The following is a 23414-nucleotide window of genomic DNA, read 5'->3' as shown; positions in this document are numbered from 1 at the left end:
AAACGCTGGCCAGAGATCTCCGAAGAGAAATAGTGGACCTGGGTGGTAGAACAAACCACCTTGAACACAAAACTGAGGAATTGTGTATGGCACACAACTCTGCAGTGGACACAATTCAACAATTAGAGGAAGAACAAAATATCCTACGGCATAAATTGGCTGACATAGAGGACCGCTCGAGGCGCAACAACGTCCGAACAGGATCAGATGTTCACAATACTAGACTACGGAAAAACTAAGACTCAAGTTCTCAGCCTTATATAGGATAAAACATCCCTAGGACAACACTGGTTAGTGGTAACTCTCCATGTCCCCGATGATCGACCTTGGGAGCGGTCACCTATGGTGCCCCTATATCGATCACCATTCTTGCTCTCTGAGCAAAAAGTCTGTAAATAGGTTCTGTGGATCTTGTGTTCTCATACCTTTCACATTGTTGATTGTTCCCCCTACCCCCCCACCCCCCTTTTTTGAAACTCACTCACTACCCCACCTCATAAGCACCGTCCTCTGTGAAGAAGTGGAAAGGTTCACTGCCCGCAATACGCTATCATGGGGGAACCCATCCCGGATCTATCACATGCCCAGATCCGATCACACCTACATGGCCATAAATGTTGCCGAAGACACCACTCATGGCAGCGGATTTATTTAAATGCCTAACCCAAAATGTGAAAGAACTTAATTGCCCGAACAAGCACGGACAAGCTACCCTGACAATGTACAAATCTAAAGCAGCGATAATCTGCTTTCAAGAAACCCATTTCTGCAAGCATGACCCATTTAATCCCAACCTAAACATTACACACAGGCCTTCCATGCGCTCTCTCCATCTAAATCAAAAGGCGTGTCCATATTTTTCCATGATGATTGGGCATTTCAGATGCTGAGCCAATATAAACATGAGCAAGGGAGACTCCTGATTCTCACGGGGACCGTGAACAGTTACGATAGCCTCGGTCTATGCGGGGATGAGACGCGAGGGCGCAGCCATGATGCACAAGCAAGGCCTGATGTACCCGATTGATCGAAGGGATAAGAACATAGGTGTATATGTTAGCTAACCTGGGAATTAAGCTAGGTTAAAGCCTGTTAAGCTATGTGTGACTATGGTAACATGACATGCTTTTACATATGTATCCGTAATATGTTGCGAGCCTAGCAGCGGACCTACACAAATATAAGCACAAGCGTATTGTCTTATATTGTACCTTAATCTTGTACTGTAATGAAAATGTTTCAATAAAAAAAAAAGGAAAAAAAAATAATACTGCCCCCTCCCTCCTTCAAATTAATGCACTTCCCCCCCAATTTAACACACTGCCCAGTCTCTCTCTCAAATGGCTGTCTTAAGGCTGGTCACAGCCACTGCACAAAGTGGTCCCAGGGCAGACGGGCTGCAAATATACTCACTTTGGGCCGCAAGTTTGACATGTTTGCTGTACATCCTCACATTTTTAAAATATATACATTTTTTTATTTATTTTTTTATACCTTATAGGGACTAATTTTTCTTATGGAGAACTTTGGAATGGTTTGCAATAGGCGGAGCAGAATCAATCGCCCCCCAAAATAGTTTGAATGTAAGATAACATTTTATTTTTCACAGCAGTCCATGTTTCTGCAGTTCTCTCATTATTCCTATGTAATTCCTTACTTGTTCACTATTGGTCAGTTTTACTCTCTACTTGCGTATGTGTCATTTCTGGCTACAGCACATGCACAGCTCAGTAGAAGCAGTTCAGTATTAATTACAAACCATTGTGTGGAAATCTATTCACAAACCGGGCTTTACATAGGACACAAGGTAATGCGTTTAGACTGGAAGAAAGATCTTGTCTAGGGCAAAGAACAATACGGATGTGGAATTCTCTGCCTGAAGAAGTGGTTTTATCAGAGTCCATTCAGATGTTTAAACAGCAACTAGATGCATACTTGAAAAAACAGAATATGCAAGGATATCATTTTCCAATGTAGGGTAATATCTTCTTGATCCAAGGATTGATCTGACTGCCATTCTGGGGTTGGAAGTGCTTCAAACTGGGGTTTGTTTGCCTTCTTTTGGATGAGCAACAAAAATCAAATGTGAGGAAGGCTGAACTTGATGGATGCAAGTCTGTTTTCAGCTATGTAACTATGTAATTAAGTGACTGAGAAGAGGACGAAGGACAAAGAATAGCAATAAAAAGGAAGATAAACTCTTTCTTAAAATAGCAATGTAAATTATGAGGCTGTTGGGGAAAGGAAGATTTAAAGATCTTTAGAATCATAGTCGCTCCCCTACCTGTCAGCAAAATCCTCAACATTAGACCCATGTGCCAGTGGCACATAGGGACATAGTGAAGCCAGCATGAAAGCCGGCTTCAGCATGGGCGATTACTATGCTTAGGGAAGTGAACCAGAGCCAATCACTCCTCAGTTAAATCCCATATACAATCACTCTCAGCCGATCACACACTAACACACAATCTCACTGAACTAAGCCTCACACAGGATTACACTTAGCCAACCTCTGCACAATCAAACATCCACCACACATGTCACTGTGTATTGCTAAGGGGTGCAAGCAGAGGGACCCTTCTTTGATCTTGTACCAGGACATCTGTGGGTGAGGTAAAAGTCTGGGCCACTGACGCAAATCACACAACCAGCACCAACCAAAGAAGCAGACATGCCCAGAATGGGTGCAGGTTTAGCTTAAGAATTGAAAGGACTTTTGGCAGCCATGTGTTAGTTGTCATGCTGTGAAAATAAAGCAGCATAGGAAATAATCTTAAGGTTCTGGCCACACTACATGGCATTGAGAGAGGAGAGAAGAGTGGAGAGTATGGGCAGAGGATATTTTTGGATGGCTACTGTGGAGGGAAGATGTTGGGGATCTGTGTGTATCTAACAATGCATCGGTTTGCATAACCACTTCAGAGTTAAGTTCCATAGAATACCACAGTTCTCAGCCAAAACATAGAAATAAGGAAACGGTTACACGCAACCACACGATCAGAAGTTTAAAGAGTTACTATAACTCTTTTGAGAGAGGGCACCTTCCTGGCATAATATGCACTACTGGGCACTATGGAGAACGTTACCCCTTTCAATTAGCAGTAAAACTTTTGGTTTTACTTACCTGTAATCCAGCACCCTTCTCCAACGTCACCGGGGGTACAATCAGTTCAGTCACAGGCTCCTTCTCATAGAGAATTCTGTGATTGGACCATTTCCCAAGCTCAGACTGCATGTGTGTACTCTGGGCTGGCAAGGGGAGAGAGCAAAGGCGGTGGGAGGCAGTGGAGAGGAGGGGGCCTTTTTTACAATAATTTTTTTTTAATAAAAACCAATGTGGAATGCAATGAGATGGGAGTGCATGCAGAGTGGGTGGGAGGGGAGAGCAAGCTTCTTCTTGAAGGTGCTCTGCCTTCAAGGGGATGTTTTTCACTTTGGTTATCAGCATGTACAGAATTGATATTAGGCAGCCTGGAAATGAGTTCTGAGCTGCCTAAGTCACATGTCTCTGTATGCAGAATAACCCTTTAAGTATATTGGAGAATGCACATTCCCAAAATTGCAACATTTTAGCCTGCACGGGCCTTAATCATGCATATGTGTCTGACTGCATGTATGTGGGTCTGACTGTGTGTCTGTTTAATAGTGTGTTTTTGGCTGTGTGTATCTCTTTCTATGTTTGTAACCTTCTTTGTGTGTGTTTTACAGTGTGTGTAAAGACAAATAGGGAATTGAGGGCACACCTAAAACATGCATTTCGTAGGAATGGTGCTGCCATAGAGACCAAAATTTATAAATAATAAGGAACAGTGCACACATAAAAGTACAGTTTTACATTTTATATGGCTACTTAAGGCTACTTAAAATCACATATGTCAGTAAACAAATATGGAGATTCAATTTCACCATATGGCCATATTGTGTTACGCCCACCACTACTCTTTAGTACCCCATTATCGGTGGTTCCTACACTAATTCAAACGTGGCAAACACATTAAATAGTGCTAAATAAGCTAAGAGCATTGTAAATATATAAATGTGGTTAAAATGCAATTTTCAAAAAAATTGAATGTGTGACAGTTTGTGGATCTGTGTGTGTATGTTTGTCTAACAGAGTGTGTCCAAAATTGTGTATCTCTGTATAAACATGAGTGTGTGCCTGATACTATGGTCATGTGTGTTGTCAGCAGTGCATAGATTTGAGTATGTGTTTATCACAGTTTATGTGTGTGTGACAAGGAAAGGGTGTTTATTATGGGCTCGTCCAAGTTTTTTTAATTTTTTTTATGGGGCCTCAAGAATTTTAATGGCAGCTTTATGCCCTACAGACAACTGGAACCAGACCATCTTTATTACTAAACTGATTGTACTAATAGTGCACGTATAATAGGAGCTGTTTGATACTTTATTAAATGCATTGGTGAAGAGAACACCTTATCTTTGTGGTGCAATAAATTTTGAAATTAAATTGACATGCAAGGGAGGAGAACAGAGTTCCTAAGGCACTTATGCCATAATTCTGAGATATGTAGCTGTGCTCATTTCTTCAATTTTTATGTAAGGCAATACTTCATACTGTTACTGGCATGGAGCAAAAGAATATCACATAGATCAATAAAACTAATTTAAGTTCTCCCATATCCTGATAAAATGGTCTGAATATTTATATTTTGTAAAAGTCAGATAAATATGTTTCAAGTATTTCTGCACTATTTAATTTATGTCTGTAATCAGATCTGGATTCAGGTTGCTCAGATACCTAGGCAGGGTGCCAGTTTAGGATCCCCTCCTAAAGTCCTGGGCTCTGTTTTGTGAGTGATGTGTGTTGACTGAGTGCTGTTTGTGTAAGAGTGTGCAGTGACTGAGTTTGTCTGTGGAGGAAGGTGGGAGCTGTATGAAGGGGGAGGCTAAGTATGTATATGGGTGATGGTTGAGTGTTGTACATGTCTGTGGTGTATCAATGTTTGTGTGTGTCAGGGCACATGTGTGTATATGTCGGTGTGTATCTATGTGTGTGCCGGTGTCTATATGAATTTGTGTGTATGTGTCGTGTATTTATATGCATCTGTGTGTTAACGTGCATGAACATCTGTGTAAGTATGTATGTATGTGCATACATCCAAACAGTTAAACACCAGCAGAACATACAAGCACACTCCTGCAATCTAACACAAATATTACAAACAAACCGGTGCATTCAAACAAAATATATATATATATATATATATATATATATATATATATATATATATATATATATATATAAATATATATATACAAACACACCCCTTTACTCAAACACAAACGCTTTACACACATGTACATCCGTATTTAAAAGTGAACATTACATTCAGACACCCCCTGCAATGAAACACAAGCATCACATACAAACACACCCCTGTATCAAAACACAATAAATGTATACAAGCACCCCTTCAAACACCAGCACTGTACATTACACTATAGCGCCAGTAAATACGGCAGCGCTGTACAGGTATAAACCTAGAAATTTTGACTTGTGGTGCTTTGGAAAAATACTGAAATATTAAGGGCGCCTTGAACCCAAAAATGTGGGAACCACTTGGCTATGGCATTCTGAAGCACTGTGATACGTATATGGTGCATATATATAAAATAACTTAATATATAATAGTTGCATTATTATTATTTTGAATGTTAAAATATACAAATAAGAAATATTAGATGGAAGATTTATTTTTGAGACTTTTTTTTCCAATTGTATTTTTATTTTTTACAATTGCACCTGGTTAGAATATACCTCTAATACTTAACAGGAAGCACTCAGACTTTTTTTTTCATAATGCAGATGTAAAATATAATGTAATAAAATTATCAGTTTTATTGTGGAAAAAAAATACACTCATTTAAAAATCTTCTGCATAAAAAGTTATTTCATTGCTATGAATTCAAAGACAGACATTGTGCATGCTAAAAAATCTTTTCAGAATGCTACCACAGCAGAATATACTGGATATCACTGTGTTAAGTAACATAGATTAGATTCACTAAGATCAATAATGTATTTCATTAAGATAAATGTATGGTAGGTCTGGGCATGTATCTGAAAAGTAATTTGTAACCATTTGTATTGGTTATGGGGCCAGGAGTTCCTTGGAACACTCTATGTAAGTAGCCAAGCCGTTTGCTAACATTTTCTAACTGGGATTTGCCCAGTATTGTTTATTGGCTCTGCAGTCCATATTAAGAGCCAAAAACTAATGCTCTGAACTTCTGTAAGCTGTAGTTAGCTAAGCCCTGCAGTGCAGGAGCATCTCATTGGCTGAGAATAATTAGCTGATGTGCTCAGACAATAAGCTGAACCCTGTACAATTAGCAAACAGTTTGACAACTTACACAGATGGGGGGACGACACTAACCACTAAAATGCACATTAGTGGTTGTGGGGCTTGCAGTGTACTTTTAAGTAAGAAACATACAAACACATACAGGATAGTGATGAAAAGGAATTACCCATAAAATGTATGAATATATATGCCCTCTCATCCCACCATTATAATTAGTCAAAAAATGTTTAAAGGTTTGATTTTTGTGTCTGCCATTCCCCACCTCCGTCCCCCACCTCCACTACTGATGATGCCAGAAGCTCTCTGTCTGAGCTAAACTCAGGAGTACAGGGCATAGCTTACTGGATGAGAGCAATTAGCTGACACTCTCAGTCAATGAAAGAACCCTGTTTTAGCTCGAGAGAGCTAATGAAAGCTCCCATGTAGGAGTGTCTGGCTCTCCATCATCAGTAGAGGAGGCAGGGAGTGGTATTTGCCAGAACATGGGTGAGAAGGGGTAAAATTGGTTGCAACTTACAAAGGGGGCACCAGGGCACTTCTGACACCATAACCACTACTATTAGCTTTAAAAAGGAAAATTCATTGCAATATAAAATGTACATATTATTAAACAAACTAAGAAGAGCAGCCCAAACCAAAATATTACAATTTGGTGAAATACTCTTTCACAACGTTGAGATTGGTTTTGGGACATGAATCATTAGGTTGTTGAAGAATTAAAAAGACTGCTAAATTAGAAGAAACGCTGAAGGAATGTCATTCACTAATGTATGTCACAATATAAATTGCACTTGCAATGGGCATGGAAAAGACTTCCCAACTCTGACATCGGCCAAGCTCCCTCAAGACCATGACATTTCCAGGTAAGTATAGCTGATACTGGGATTGATACTGCAGAAAATTAAATAAATAAATAATTTCCAAATATGAAAAAAGCTATAAAATTATGTAAAATATAAAATGGAAAACATGCAAAATTGCAATTAAAGCACAACTGTTTTTAAAACATTAATAATTACATCAAGGTTTTGAAAGGACATAGTTTTTTTTTTTAAATTAAGTATATGTAAAATATTTGAACGTTAGCCCTATCATTAGTATATGACAGGATCCTCCAGCCATCTATATACACCTTGGGTCATACAGTGTTTGTAAACTGTCAGTTTGTCTCTGTGGTTTTGCTTGCTTTTGTGCATGAAGTGAAGTGGCAAACACCACAGAAACTAACTGTTGGGTTTCAAACATTGCCTGACCCAAGTTGTATGTATGTGGCTGAATGATCTTGGCAAATACTAAACGTATAAATAAGTTCTGATTTTATATTGACATACTCTTCATTTAAAAAAATCCATCTCCTTTTAAATCTTGCTGAAAGGATTATTAAATATAAAAAAAACAAAATTAAGGGTACAATTGTCTTTTAAAGCTTCATCAGAAAATTAAAAATGTATTATTCATTATTTTTTTATCTTATGTACTATACACCAATGGTAAAAAGATAGATAAGTTGCAAGTCGGTCCAATAATAACTTAATCTGAATATTTAAGAAGACAGATAACTTTTGATGATGTTCGGTTGGGGGATGAGGAGTTCTAGGTTGGTTTTGGTTTTCAACACCAGTTATGGGATCTCTCAGCTCCTTAACACAGTTTCTGAATTTGAAATTAATTATTATAAAGCTCAAAATACTGGCAATTTATTCAAGAGCCAGAAAGGGTGGATATGATTGTTCCCCTTTCAGCAAGCACCTTAAAACAAATTATAATGGCTGGACCTTGCAGGGAGTAGTTGCATGTGCTGCTAGCTCCATAGCAAACCAACCCTTAAACTGCTAAAAAGCCCAAGAAAACAAAAAAATAACTATTCTGCTCCCACACTCAAAATGTCCCACCATAAAGGGAAGAGGCAGGCTGAGAGGACAGAAAAGTCAATTCTTTTTTTTGAGTAATACAAGGACTTACTAAGACAGCCTTGCTCCTAGAAGATAGCCAAGTTGGCGCTGATATTGACTCGGATCAAGCCTGGGACCCTCCTTTGCCTGCAGCGGTACTCACATCGGAACTTCTGCAGACCACGTTTGATGATATGGCCGCAAAGCTCCAGGGAACCCTTCAGAAATTTGGGGAGCTCAGAAATTACATCCATGAACTGAGTACGAGAACCGCGGATCTTGAAGCTAAGATGGTGGACCAGGCGGAGGCACACAACACCTTAGTAGCCAAAGTGGAAGACCTTACCTCCCAAGTAGCAAGGTACGACTCTAAGCTGGCCAATATGGGGGACCATTTAACTGGGCTGGTAAAAAACCTAGAGTGGCAACCCAAATTCTTCACTGATAGATCACTGATAGATCCATTTGAGGGGTTTGAACCTCCCCGATGTGAAACTTTATTACAAGGCGGCATTGCTCTTGTCTATAGTAACAACACACTCGACACACAAGATACCTTAATGAGTTCAACTAGAAGCACACTGGAAATGCCCAAAAGGACTGAAATACATATTTTTGACCCAAAAAAGACTCCAGAACCCCCTTGGCCAGACATGCTAGATGTGGCGGCCTAACTAATGAGAAGGAGGATTTCCCCGCCAGAGATGTTCTTTTCCCCCTATTGAGAGTAATGCTGTAGAGTAGAGCAGGAACAGCTCTTAAAAGAACTAGGGATTATACCACTCCAAAAAGCAATCCCAAGAGCAGGAATTATATAGGTTTCCCCTACAAGCACGAGACGCTGCTCTGTGTTGAGGGTAAACAGGAACTGAATTTTATTGGTGCCACACTGGCCTTTTACGACAATTCCCATGCAAGAGGTACACCAACACAAAGACACAGACCAATAGTGATTAAATGCACGACACTCCCATAACAAACATACAATCCCTCCCCTCTGCCTGGGAAATAATTGAGTCAGATACTGTATCAATTCAATTATCTCCAGGCAGAAAAAAACATATTTTACAAAACCCCAAAAGTAACCCCAAAACACATGATATCCTCACAATTGTGACATCCCCTTATAGCCCTGATCTGGGTGACCAACATATCAAAAAATCACCCAGATCAGTTCAGGGGTTCAAGAATTCTATGGAAGTCATATTTTGACTGACCGCACGCGTGGTCCCATGCCCAAACCAGTTCCAGAGAATCAGGCTGTGCGGCCGGTCTATTTCAGGGATTCAAAGAATGGCCTAAAATTACGGGAATATTGAAACCTGGTTCAGGAAATAACAAATAGAACTCTGCCAATACATATACCCCTGACCCCAAAGTTATGCCTAATATTTATGGGCCTGAAACTGCTATCTATCATTGATTGTAAATTACTATGGATGGAAAACGACAATCATACCCACAAGAGATGAATTGTTGCAGCAAATATCTACCAACTGGACATACGAGCTCATGGCAAACTCACAAATTAGATCTGCCACGGCTACACAACTTGCCAGGGACATATGTTAGCAACAATGGGCAGCGCAGACATAGCCAACATAATGAATATAAAAAATTTGGTCTCTCTCCTTCTCACCACAAACTGCATGGGTACCTCACCCAGTCTCCACACACTGCTGTGTTGTCTCTCCCTACCGACTGAATTTCTCACACTGTACAGTAAAACTGTCCTGATTTGACTGCAATGTCTGAAGTGAAACTGACACTACCTGGTCCCCATGTGGGACAGCAAAACAATTTATCCCCAAGCATACCTAGAGTGGAAGAGGCACATTATCAGACACGGTGAACCCCGAATCACATGAAAATGTTGTATGAACCGAGAATAGCTACCTCTACTTAGTGTGAGGACACACACTATGCATTATGTAACACTTGTCGTATAAAGACTTATGTTTACCACCCCCACACCATTTTCTTCTTCTTTTCTGTATCCCCATATCTTCTTTACTGAAAAGAGAAATAAAAATTGTCAAATTGAAACAAAAAGTATAAAAGGTTGACATAACCCTCATTCTCACCAACACATTTTGGATTGGACCTGCCTAAGTCCAGATGGGAGATACCACAAAGCGTAGCCAAGAATGACAGGGCTAAGATCCTGTGGGACTTCAAGATCCAGACTGACAAGCAAGTGCTGGTCAACCATCCTGACATCGTGGTGGTAGACAAGGAACGGAAGACTGCAGTTGAGGTGGATGTTGCAATACCCAGTGGCTATAACATCAGGATGAAGGAACATCCATATTCTGGGATCTGTACTTGGACCCATTCTCTTTAATGTTTTTATTAGTGATATTGCAGAAGGTCTTGATGGTAAGGTATGTCTTTTTGCCGATGATACTAAGATATGTAACAGGGTTGATGTTCCAGGAGGGATAAGCAAAATGACAAATGATTTAGATAAAATGTGGCAACTGACATTTGATGTGGATAAGTGGATAAGATAATGCATCTTGGACGTAAAAACCCAAGGGCAGAGTACAGAATATTTGATAGAGTCCTAACCTCAACATCTGGGGAAAGGGATTTAGGGGTGATTATTTCTGATGACTTCAAGGTAGGCAGATAATGTAATAGAGCAGCAGGAAATGCTAGCAGAATGCTTGGTTGTATAGGGAGATGTATTAGCAGTAGAAAGAGGGAAGTGCTCATGCCATTGTACAGAACACTGGTGAGATCTCACTTGGAGTATTGTACGCAGTACTGGAGACCGTATCTCCAGAAAGATATTGATACTTTAGAGATAGTTCAGAGAAGGGCTACTAAACTGGTTCATGGATTGCAGGATAAATCTTAAAAGGAAAGGTTAAAGGAACTTAACATGTATAGCTTGGAGGAAAGACGAGGCAGGGGGCATATGATAGAAACATGTAAATACATAAAGGGAATTAACACAGTAAAGGATGAGACTATATTTAACAGAAGAAAAACTACCACAACAAGAGGACATAGTCTTAAATTAGATGGGCAAAGGTTTAAAAATAATATCCGGAAGTATTACTTTACTGAGAGGGTAGTGGATGCATGGAATAGGCTCCCAGCTGAAGTGGTAGAGGTTAACACAGTAAAGGAGTTTAAGCATGCATGAGATATGCATAAGGCTATCCTAATTATAAGATAAGGCCAGGGACTAATGAAAGTATTTAAAAAAAAAATTGGGCAAACTAGATGGGCCGAATGGTTCTTATCTGCTGTCACATTCTATGTTTCTGTGCAGATGTTTTGGTACACAATACCAGCAACTTGGTTCTGTATGTCTGTGTATGCTGTTCCTGCTAACATCTTGCATCCAGCTACTAGTTGCTGGACTGTCTCAGAAGCCTCTTTGCACAGTCTGCACCTTGGATCTTGCCTTGTGTGGTTGTCCAATTTCTGTTAATCTGGTGCTGAGTGCCTGTTCCTATGCTACTAGGATTAGTGCCTCAGTGCTGTGTTTCAGTCCTGCCTTTTCCAACCACTGGTAGGCATAGGTGTGTGCACAGGGTGTGCCTGAGCACACCCTAATCCCCGCGGCACGCCTATGGAGTGAGACCGGCAGGGGAAATCTCAAGATCTCCCCTGTGGGCTCATGCAGAGCTGGTGCTATCCGAGCGCCAGCTCTGCTCTAAGCCTCCCCTCACCGACCCACAGGCAGTGAGGGAGGTAGGAGAGGACCCGGGAAGCTCTTGCCAGCAGCTCCGCCGGGTTCCTCTTGCGAGATCTGAGCGTTGCCTCGGCAACACTCAGATCTCGCGAGAGTGAACTGTAGCCCCGCAAGCTAAAGTTCACTCACCACTGGACCACCAGGGAAGACCGAAAGGATCCCCCCTCCCTACATAAGGTAATAAGGGGGGGGGATATTAAGTAATCTGCCCCCACCTCCACTGGACCACCAGGGAAGGCAGCAGCATGGTCCCCCTTCCCTACATAAGGTAAGAAGGGAGGATATTTATTAACTAATCTGCGCCCACCTCCACCCCCACAAATCACCCACACATACAGCACACACACACATACAGCACACACACACATACAGCACACACACAGCAAACAAACAGCACACACAGCATCCTGGCACACACAGCAAACAAACAGCACCCATACACATACAACACCCACACACACACAGCATCCACACACATATAGCACCCACACACAGCACCCTCACAAACACACACACACAGCACACAAACAGCACCCACACACAGCACCCTCACAAACACACAGCACCCACACAGCACACAGCACACAGATCCCTCAAACACACAAACAGCACCCTCACACAGCACACTAACAGGACCCTAAAAAACACAAACAGCACCCTCAAACACACACACAGCACACTAACAGTACCCTCACACACAAACAGCACCCTCACACACAGTACATGAACAACACCCTCACAAGCGCACACACACACACAAACACCCTCACCCACATAGCACACTACCAGCACCCTCACACACACATCACACTAACAGCATCCTCACACAGCACACACACACACAGCACCCATACACATACAGCAAAATAACAGCACCCACTCACACACAGCATCTTGACACATACAGCACATACACACATACAGCACCCCCACACACACAGCATCCACACACATACAGCATCCACACACATAGCACCCTCACACACACACACAGCACACAAAGCATCCTCACAAACACACAGCACACTAACAGTACCCTCACAAACACAAACAGCACCCTCGCACACAAACCGCACCCTCACACACACACACAGCACACTAACAGGACCCTAACAAACACACACACAGCACACTACCAGTACCCTCACACACAAACAGCACCCTCACACACAGTACATTAACAGCACCCTCACAAGCGCACACACACACACAAACAGCACCCTCACACACAGTACATTAACAGCACCCTCACAAGCGCACACACACACACACACACAAACACCCTCACCCACATACCACACTACCAGCACCCTCACACACACATCACACTAACAGCACCCTCACACAGTACACACACACACACACAGCAGTGTATGTGTATATATATATATATATATATATATATATATATATATATATATATATATACACATATACATATATACATATATATACGCAGCGTGTGCTTGTGCTTTAGGGTGCACACCCTAATGCAATAGGCTGCGTATGCCTATGCTGGTAGGATTTTGTCATGTGAGCCACATCTACTAACTGCCAGTGGTACACCCCATGGAGAGGTTTGTCTTGCCAAGGAACCTCCTCTTTTTCTGAATCCTATAACTGTTGAAGTCTCAAGCATTCCCTTAGCAATTCATTTTTGGGAGCCATCTTTGTGATGTACTTGTGGATGCTCTGGGTTTTATCCAGGTTTGTGGCCTTGACACTCATCAGGCCCCAACCTCCTTCCTTTCGGCAGGTGTACAGTCTCCGGGTGCTGGATTTTGGGTGGAATCCTCCATTCATAGTGAGTAGTTTTCTGGTCTTGACATCCATGGTGACCAGTTCTTCTCTTGGCCAGGTTATTATGCCGGTAGGGCATATGTGTTGATGGCTTGGATCTTGTTCTTGTCATTGAGCTGGGACTTCAGGACCTGTCTGACTCTTTGGAGGTACTTGGATGTTGCTATTCTCCTTGTCTCTTCCTCATGGTTGCCATGCATTTGTGGTAACCCCAGGTACTTGTAGCTGTTCTCCACATATTCTATTTGGCCTTCTGGAACTTTAACTCCTTCTGTCCAGATAATCGTACCTCATTTTCCTATCATCTGCCCGCACTTCTCTAGTCCGAACGACATTCCGATGTCCTTGCTGTATATCTTAGTTAGGTGGATCAGTGAGTCAATATCCCGCATTCTTGGCATACAACTTGATGTCATCCACTCTTGAACCTGTATCTGTATCCACTCTTCTTGATGATCTGGCTAAGGGGGTTGAGGCCTATGCAGAACAGCATTGGGGATAGCACGTCACCTTGGTATATGCCAAAATTAATGTTCACTTGAGTTATTGTCCTGAAATTGGCTTCTAGAGTTGTTTTCCACTTGCCCATCGAGTTCTTGATAAAGGCTCTTATTGTCTTGCTGACCTTGTAGAGAGCCAAGCATTCCAGTATCTGTGTGTGTGGCATTGTGTTATAGGCTTTCTTGTAGTCAATCCAGGCCGTTCACAGATTGGTCTGTCTGGTCTTAGAATCCCTTGTGACTGCTTGGTCTACCAGTAGATGGTGTTTTGATCCTCTGGTGTTGTGTCCAATCCCCTTCTGACCATTGCTCATATATTGACTCATATGCCCTTGGATCTTGGAGGCTATGTCTGACAGGAGTTTCCATGTTGTTGGGAGGCAGGTTATTGGTCAGTAGTTGGATAGTGTTGTTGTTCCTTTGTGAGGGTCCTTCATAACTAGTATTGGTCTGTCTTGTGTTAGCCAGTCAGGCCTGTTGCTAGTAGCTGGTTCATTTGTGCTGCCAGGCATTCATGCAGCATTGTTAACTTCTTTTATCCAGTAGGTGTGAATCATGTCAGGTCCTGGGGCTGACCAACTCGTCATGTGTGCTACTTGCTGTTGGATATCTTTTGGCAGAGAATTGCGTTATGAGACTGCCCCCTGCATGATCAAAACAATACACCAAAACTACACTAAAGTTGATTTGATGCTTATAATGCCCTTTTAAGACTCCTTTTGATTTGCACAAATATAAAATATGTTGTACTTGGAGGGAAAAAAAAGTGTTGAGTGATGCTTAACCCCTTAAGGACACATGACATGTCATGATTCCCTTTTATTCCAGAAGTTTGGTCCTTAAGGGGTTAATAGCCCAATTCCAATACTGATTTTTAAACATAATTTTCTGTTAAGCACAGTACATAATTTGAATCCAGCAAAAGTTAAAACCATCGGCAAACTAGGGATTAAACCATGTATCTTTTTCAAAGGAGAGAGACGAGTCATTCAAAATTACTTGTGAAACCTCATAGTATCATAAAAATGTGCGAACCTTCCACTGTAGGGCAATATATATATAAAAAACAATCCTTATTCAAAAGGTTTTTGCCCAATGCAGACATAAGCTACTTTTCAACCTTAGGTCAATCAGGGTCACTCTGACTAATGTTGTTCAAATCTACTGCAGTGTTGCACTGCTAGCCATTGTCATTAACATCAGAATGGAATCACCAATTTACATTTGTTAAAATGTTTTAGTTGTTTTTTGTTTTTTTTTGTTAACTATTTGTAAAAAGAAAATCCTTTATTTAGGGAGTGTGTGTTTCAGTAGAAAAAAAAACAAAAAAACAACCCTGTTGTCTAGCTACACTCACACTGACACTCACTCAAACTTTGAGTGGTAGAAATAGCCTGCTTCATTCATTGTAGTAAGTGCAAGTATTCATAAAGTAAAACACAATAACATTACAGGAGCACATCCTACGAGCACCTACCGACATTTTGCAGCACAAACACTGATTTTGCTGAATAAAGTGGTGCCGCCACAACCACTATTAGTAGTATACAGCCTCAGAATAGTGGGATTAGCAGCTTGTCCATTATGTCAGATTCAACATCCAGCATGCAATTGTTTTTGTTCCTATCCAACCTGTACTGCCAATTCCAGTGACAGCTCCATCAACCACAGTTAGTTCAAGCATTATTCCTTCAAGGAGCTTCCCAACTATTAACTTAGGGACAGTGCAGCAGAGTCTACTTAGTTGGAGTCATCAGAGACACTTGTTAGTGAAAACTAAAGAGCAGAGTACCACAGTAGTGTCCTCAATGTCTGGTGTTGGTGATCGCGGTGATGAATTTGGTGATGATAATTATGTTTTCCCCACCACTGCAAACACAGCTCTTTTACCTTTGGCACAGGAGCTACTTAACTAGGAGAATGATGAGTGGAATTAGAAGAGGAGAGTGTGGAGACTACCGGCAGCAGCCCATTATTTTCTCTGGTAGCTAGTGTGCTGTCACATCCTGCATCGTCTTCACCATGTCTAAGTTCACCTGTATCTGATTCAAAATTACCTTATCCAATGGAGACAGTTGTGACATCAGCAGCACCTGCTACTATTGCCAAGTAAATCACAAACTGTCAATGTTACTATTACCAGCACCACCACCACCATCACCATGTCACAACTGTCTCAATTGGATAAGACAATTTTAATTTTCCTATCAACATTTTCAATAACAAATGAGTGCTATGTACAAGCTAGTGTTACAACAACGTTTACATCCTTAAATGCAAATCCACCTGTATCTTCATCACTCACAAGGTGAGTTTGGAAGCTAATGCATCACACTATAGTTCAAAGTTTGAGAACACTTTGAGGGCCTCCAATACTGCTGACTTGCAAAAGTGCAAATTGTAAATCAAGGAAATGAGTAAGGAGTGAGTGAAGGGTTATATGAAGTAACATCTGCAAAGGTACCACACATTTGTTTTACTGATGGAAGAAGCAGAACAAGACTGTACTAGGGCAGGGAGGAGGTTCACTGTATCTGATTATGTGTAGTTGTCACCACCTACATTATCCATAACTACTACCAACTTATTTAGGCAGAGCTAAGGGGACAGTCAGGATAGTGCCACTAGTCGACAGAGGCAAGTTGGACAGGCACAAGATGATCCCTCATCATTTGGTGAATTAAATAAGAAATCTAATTCCTCTTGTCCAGCTGCTACTGCCAATGACATCTACTTTAATGTGCTGACTGTTTTATTAATTTGTGATTTTATTTCTAGTAAGAGGTGAATTGGATTTGCAGTGTGCTTCTGTATTTCTTATCTCACTTAAAAACAAAAATGTCAAAATAACTAGAGTTGAGCGAACCCGAACCGCAAAGTTCAGGTTCGTACCGAACATTAATTTTTTTGGACCCCGGACCCGAATACGGACATATCACTGTATGTTCGGGTTGGAGTTCGGTGTTCCGAGATTAAATGACGCGTTTTGAAAGGCTGCAGGGCAGCCAATCAACAAGTGTTTGACTTGTGTGCCCCTTGAAGCCATTACAGCCATGCCTACTAATGGCATGGCTTTGATTGCCCAGTGCAGCATGTGACCCAGCCTCTATATAAGCTGGTTACTTAGTATTATTAAATTATGCCCCTACTAGCTATACCGCGAGTAGGGGCATGTCTACTAAAAAAAACAAAAAAAACATTCCCCCCTCCTGAGCCCCCACCCGCGACGTGCGAGTGGGGGCTTTTAAACTAAAGGGAGGACCTATTGTGTCCCCCCTGGCCCCCACCCCTGCGTGGTGGGTGGGGGCCATAAATAAAAATTAGGGAGGGGGACCTACTGTCCTCCCCCCGGCCCCCACCCCTGAGCGGAGGATGGAGGCCATAAATAAAACTTGGGGGGGACCTACTGTCCTCCCCCCCCAGCCCCCACCCCTACGTGGCAAGTGGGGGCCCTAAATAACAATAAGGGGGGGACCTACTGCCCCCACCCCTGAGCGGCGGGTGGGGGCCTTAAAAAAAATTAACCCCCCCAGGTGACTAGGGGTCCCCCCAGGGTGACTAGGGGTCCCCCTCCCAAAAAGAAATAACCCCTACCTACCCCCCTCATCCTAAAAATAATTAGGGGGTCTCTTATCTAAAACCTTTAAAAAAAAAAATAGACTTACCATTTGATGTCTTCTTTCTTCTAAACTCTTCTTTTTTCAGCCCCAAAAAAGGGCAAATAAAAATCCATAATAACTGTTCTTTGGAATTTTCCTACGCTGTGTAATTTGACTCATAACACTCATAACACCCCCAATTTTTATTTATGGCCCCCACCCACCGCTCAGGGTTGGGGGCCGGGGGGAGGACAGTAGGTTCCCCCCCTTATTGTTATTTAGGGCCCACACCCACCATGCAGTGTTTTTTGTTTTTTCCCCACATTATTTTGCATTATTTTATAATAAATGACAATTTATATATGCATATGTCCCATCAAATTAAAGCCCATTTTGTCCTCTAAAAAACAGTATATAATATGTGTTGGTACAATAAATGAGAGAGATGCACATTGTGGTTGAACACAAACAGCAAAAAATGCAAAAAAAATTTGTGTCCTTAAGGGTATGCCCAGTTTCCGAAGCTGTGTCCTTAAGGGTTTAAGTTCTAAAATGTTTTCCTAGCTAGTGTGTCTCAGAGTGTACCTGTTGTGCTACACTAGTATTTTTAAATTAAATATCAGCAAATGTTCTCTATACTTTGTGATACCAGAAGTACCAGCAAATTGATTGAGTTTTCGTTAAAAGTAAAGAATAACCTAAATTGTCAATAATGAAAACTTTGTGACAAGGTACAAGGACAAGGAGAGTGACAGGAGAGTTGTTGTCTGCTTTTCATCACAGAAACTACAGTACACACAGTGCAGTTGCTTCAATATTCCACTGTCAAATTTGTTTTAAATCCAATGGGATCACTATGCTTCACTATGGAAATAAAAATGTCCATGTCATTTCTTTATTAACTTATATTATTCTGTATGTGTTTTGCCTTCTTATTGAACTTTATAGGCAGACTGGGCAAACAACTTTTAATGATTATAGTTTAACTTCTGTTTGGTAAATATAAATGGCTTGTTAAAAAAAAAATATCTTGGACCTGTATTCATGTACATATGATAAGTTTGTATTTTTGCATAAACAAATCAAATTCATGGTATAATAAATTAAATGTTTGGCACAGCTTTCCAGATCATATAATGTTTTGGGAAATTCAACATGAAAGTTTGTTATGAGTATATTACCAGTTTAATGGTCTATTTGAGTGAAAGAGAGTGGTAGAGTGAATTAAAGTTAGAATAAGTGTTGCTCACAACAAAATAAATTGGCTTTATAGTCATTTAATCTGAAAGCTGTGCAAAATTCAGCAGTTCCTAACATCAATGCTTATCTTTCTATGTTTCCCAATTTGTCAATAGGCCAAAGTCGGGTATTTATACATTAGTGGATTTGGCTGGAGGTCTGGTCAATGGGCAAGGCTCTTTAGTTTATTTCAGTTTACTTTGTGACCTACACATACCTATTTGTCTTTGGAATAAATTATTTGGAATATTAAAAAAAAAATCGAAATATTTGAAATTAACAGTAAGCCACATTTACTTTAACTTAAATTCATATTGCAATGATTTTACTAACTACAAATCTTTGTACAGTGTTCATAGAAAACAGAAATGCTAAGCTCCTAGAAAAGACACACTAAGATAGAAACATTAAATTGAAGCTCACTGAAAATCAGGTTTATTGTCAAAATTTACAAACTTTCAGCTGTTAGCAATGAAAAGATCAAGGAAAGGCAATTGAAACAACAAATGCTTCAAGTGGTTTCCCCACATTCATCTGAAAATACAATTTATAGTGACTTCTCCAATCTCAAAATTAAATAACCCCCTGAATAGAATTCCTCACAACATCACAAATATGCAAAACAGATGTCTCAAGTGCAGCTGTTACAACTGATTACAACGGTGTGCTCCTAAGTATATATATTATCCAGGTGATAAACCTATTGTTCAGTCCCTTGTCATTTAAACTTGAACTAAAAGTGCACAGTATGTTCTGCATTGGTCATGTTGCTAAAGATCTCTGGCACATGTTAAGCAGTGAAACTGTTTTTGAATGGATTAACACTTACCTGGGTCTTCTAATGCCTCCTGTCTGGCCTCCTCTTCTGATACTGCTAATGCAGAAGTTCCTTCTTCTGCATTATTGGTATCAAATCCATACATGTTTGCTCAGAATTCAGTGGTTGAGAATTTCTGCTTTAGATATATTAGAGAAAAGGGGCCATATCTGAGGCACCTAGGGGAACCAGGTAAGTGTCAAACCATTGCACTGTAGCGGTTATGGTACATAAACTGGCCTCATAAGTAAAACACCTACCTGATCCCAAGGTGATATGATTCCTCCAAAACACATAAAAAGATATCCCATTGCAACCAAACATACATAGATGACCAGTGAAAAAACACGAAGAAGCTTCTTGAAGACAGACTCTATGCAGACCAGGACAAATATAGCAAAGAAAATTGCTATGGCTGTTGGGACTGTTATTAAAAATGCAACATGTTCTTCAATTGCCTGTATGGAGAAACAGAGAATGAAATAAATATTTTATATTTATTTAAAAAAAAAAAAAAGGTAAAAATAAAATATAGCTTTGAGATGTTATTCAAGGTGACAGCTGTGATACCTGAGCAAAACTAAATGTATATTCAAAGTATGTGAATAATTTCCTGTAAATGTTTAATTGGACATATATAGTTGTTAATATTTCTAAATAAAATATTTTATAATAGACCTTATTTGTTTATGCAATGCATGTGGCTAATTTATTATTATGTTTGCACATGTCTCGGATAAACAAATGGATTGATTATATTCCATTCACTATATCAGGCACCATTACTCACATCTGAAGTGCAAGATAAAGAGCTCTATCACAGGGCACAGGAAGACTCAGTCTGGATACAGAAAATGCATTATGCTACAATGAACAGAAAAACAGCTATCGCTGTTTAAAGCTTTATTGTATAAAAAAAAAACCATTAAAGATTAATGTTAAAAAGACTTTTAAAAGGATAATTTTATTATATTAACCAAGGCATTAACCCCTTCAATATCACATTGAGTGTAAATATGTTTTCATTTAAGTATGAATTCTGGCCCATAAAGTCTCGCTCAGCCTTATTTATTCTCCAGTTATGATTACTAGCCTGTTCAGGAACACATTTCTCTGACAGAAGCCACTAGTCATTAATTCAATGCCTGAAAAATGCAAGCCTGACCCCTGCTTACAAACAGGAAAGGACTTTTCATTGGGCCATATAATTTCTACAGTCATGGAGAAATGGGGAGGATTAAATGGCCTCTACCATTTCACTGTTAGCAATACAAGTCACATTTAGGAGTTATCCTGTTAACCATATTGATCTTTATTCCCCTACAATCAGTTAGCCCCCCTTTTATTATAATATCAGTCTCTGCAGAATATAAATTGATGTAAAGCTCCATTGACAGTACTATGTATCTGCTTCATTAGTTATCTAGCATATAATTCATATTGTTGATACTTCATGATTGGCTATTTAAAGACAAACTATTTTTTTTATGAATTTATCATTGTATATATTGTTGTATTTTTCCTAATCTATGCATGTATTTAGTGGTGCTAAAGCTATTAAATGTATTCTTTGCATTTCTGCTTCTCTAATTATTCCATGTACCTTTGTACATTGTATACAGTATTTGTTTTATATGGAGTATAAAATGGAGTATAATCTATCCAACCTTTATGTAGGAAATATATATGCTCTTTTCATAATCACATGCATTTGTTGAGTAATTATCAATACGTGCGTTTATGTATTGCCCAAGTGTTGCTCCCATTGACCCTGCATCCAATACGTAGTACTGGAGTTGGCCTCTGGAAGACAATGTAAGCAGATGTTTCATCATGGTGGCACACCCTCCAGTTTCAGTGGTGTGTCCCCAGTGAGGCTGGTTCAGTAAGTAAGCAAATCAATTGTGTATATATAAAGAACACAATTGTATGAGTGATTAGATTTCACAAAGACTACATTGTGCAGCTGAAATATTGTTTGTTTTGCAGCTTTTGCAAGCTGATTTTAAATATACCCCCAATAAGAGAATGCATTAATAAAAGCATTCATGTTTGTATTGGGGGTATATCTAGTATTATTATTGAATAAAATGTATAATATATAATTATTGAATTATTGTTATTATTATCATTACTATTTTGGTGTGGAGTGTTTCTTTAAGCATGTTTGCAGACAGACAGACTGACAAAGTGGAAGTTTGTTGATAGGGGTGAGTGGGGCAAAACCCCAACAAGTTTTGTTGCAATAAAAAATAAACACATAAAAAGGGGCACCAAACTATGAGCTCAATTTAATGTTGTTGGATAATCTCTCCAAACAATTTAATATTTTATATTTTTGTAAAAAGTTTTGTACAAATGATCTTTTCAAAATATTAAAATATCAAAACATTACTATTTACTATTTAAATATATATTGATTTTTTAAAAATCATATATTGAACATTTTAATATTTTTCATCATATTAAATAATTTTAAAAAAGTTTGTCCAAAAATTTTAAATCATTTGGAAAGCTTATCCAACAATTTACAATTGTCCTAAGCGCCCTGTTTGTGGGTAGCATTGTGTGGAGTATTTGTGGGTAGTATTGTATGGAGTATTTGTATTTTGCTAGTATACTGTATATTGTTGGTGTTTTTGGAGAACTACTTTAGTGTTTACAGCTACAACTATTTTGTATAACTCTTACTTATCTTGAGCACCTAATGGCACACATGTTTTTAGTTCACAAGTGATTTAATGACTAAATGGCAGAAAATTGAGCAATGAGACTTCAGAGGCATGGTCTATACCAGGGATAGGCAACCTTCGGCACCCAATAAAACTGCTTCGCTCCTCAGTGACGCAAGCATGCAGGCTTTGTTATCAGCATGCCAGCATCTGAAAGGAGAAATGTCACTATGTTACTATGCTCCCTAGCTGGTGTTAGGGAGCACAGGACCTCTTGTGGGAGGTCTTTTCTGCTCTCCCTTGTCAGTCAATGCCTCAACACGCTAAGGAATTCACTACAGCTGGGAGGTAAGTATATTTTTTGAATAGGTTTCTCTCCTAATCTTTTTTTTATGTATTGTATACATGTTTACTTTAAATTCTTTATTTTTTTGTGCTTAAGGTTACATATAGGCTTGCAACGCCACGACAGCAGGAGCAAGCAATACATCAATCTGCATTGTCATGGCAGAGAAAACAGCACATTTTTGTTGTTAGAGAAAACTAGCTAGGCATACATAAATCCAACTGTTATTATAAGGTGTTTCATGATCATCTAACATTTGCTGTAAAAGTGAATTTCCCCGGATGTATACTAACATGTGGTAGAAAAGGAACAAAAACAATTAAATTTACAATTAGCCCACAGCTAGGGTTGGAACTAGTGGCTGCCTTTAAGTATCCTACGGCTCATCCTATGCTCCTCAAGAAATGCACATGATGATATAAAGTGCAAGAGTCTGATATAAAGAGGGCATCGTGTCGGCGACCATCTTGGTTCGCAGCCTGCAGTTAGCCCGCTCCATGAGAACCATCGAGTG

The 23414-nt window shown here is 39.9% G+C and overlaps 1 protein-coding gene across 1 annotated transcript in view; it reads right to left on the bottom strand.

Moving 5' to 3' along the window:
* Positions 1-23414, bottom strand: part of ADCY2 (adenylate cyclase 2) — a 1028223-nt gene that overhangs the window by 889186 nt on the left and 115623 nt on the right. The window contains exon 2 of the mRNA XM_063451927.1: positions 20143-20340. Within this exon, the coding sequence (XP_063307997.1) occupies positions 20143-20340 (198 nt within the window). The remainder of the gene's footprint in view (positions 1-20142; positions 20341-23414) is intronic.

Source organism: Pelobates fuscus, chromosome 4 (assembly GCF_036172605.1).
Source record: "Pelobates fuscus isolate aPelFus1 chromosome 4, aPelFus1.pri, whole genome shotgun sequence".
Taxonomy (NCBI): domain Eukaryota; kingdom Metazoa; phylum Chordata; class Amphibia; order Anura; family Pelobatidae; genus Pelobates; species Pelobates fuscus.
The sequence above is the reverse complement of the archived record's forward strand: the minus strand, read 5'-3'. Positions and strand labels throughout refer to the sequence as shown.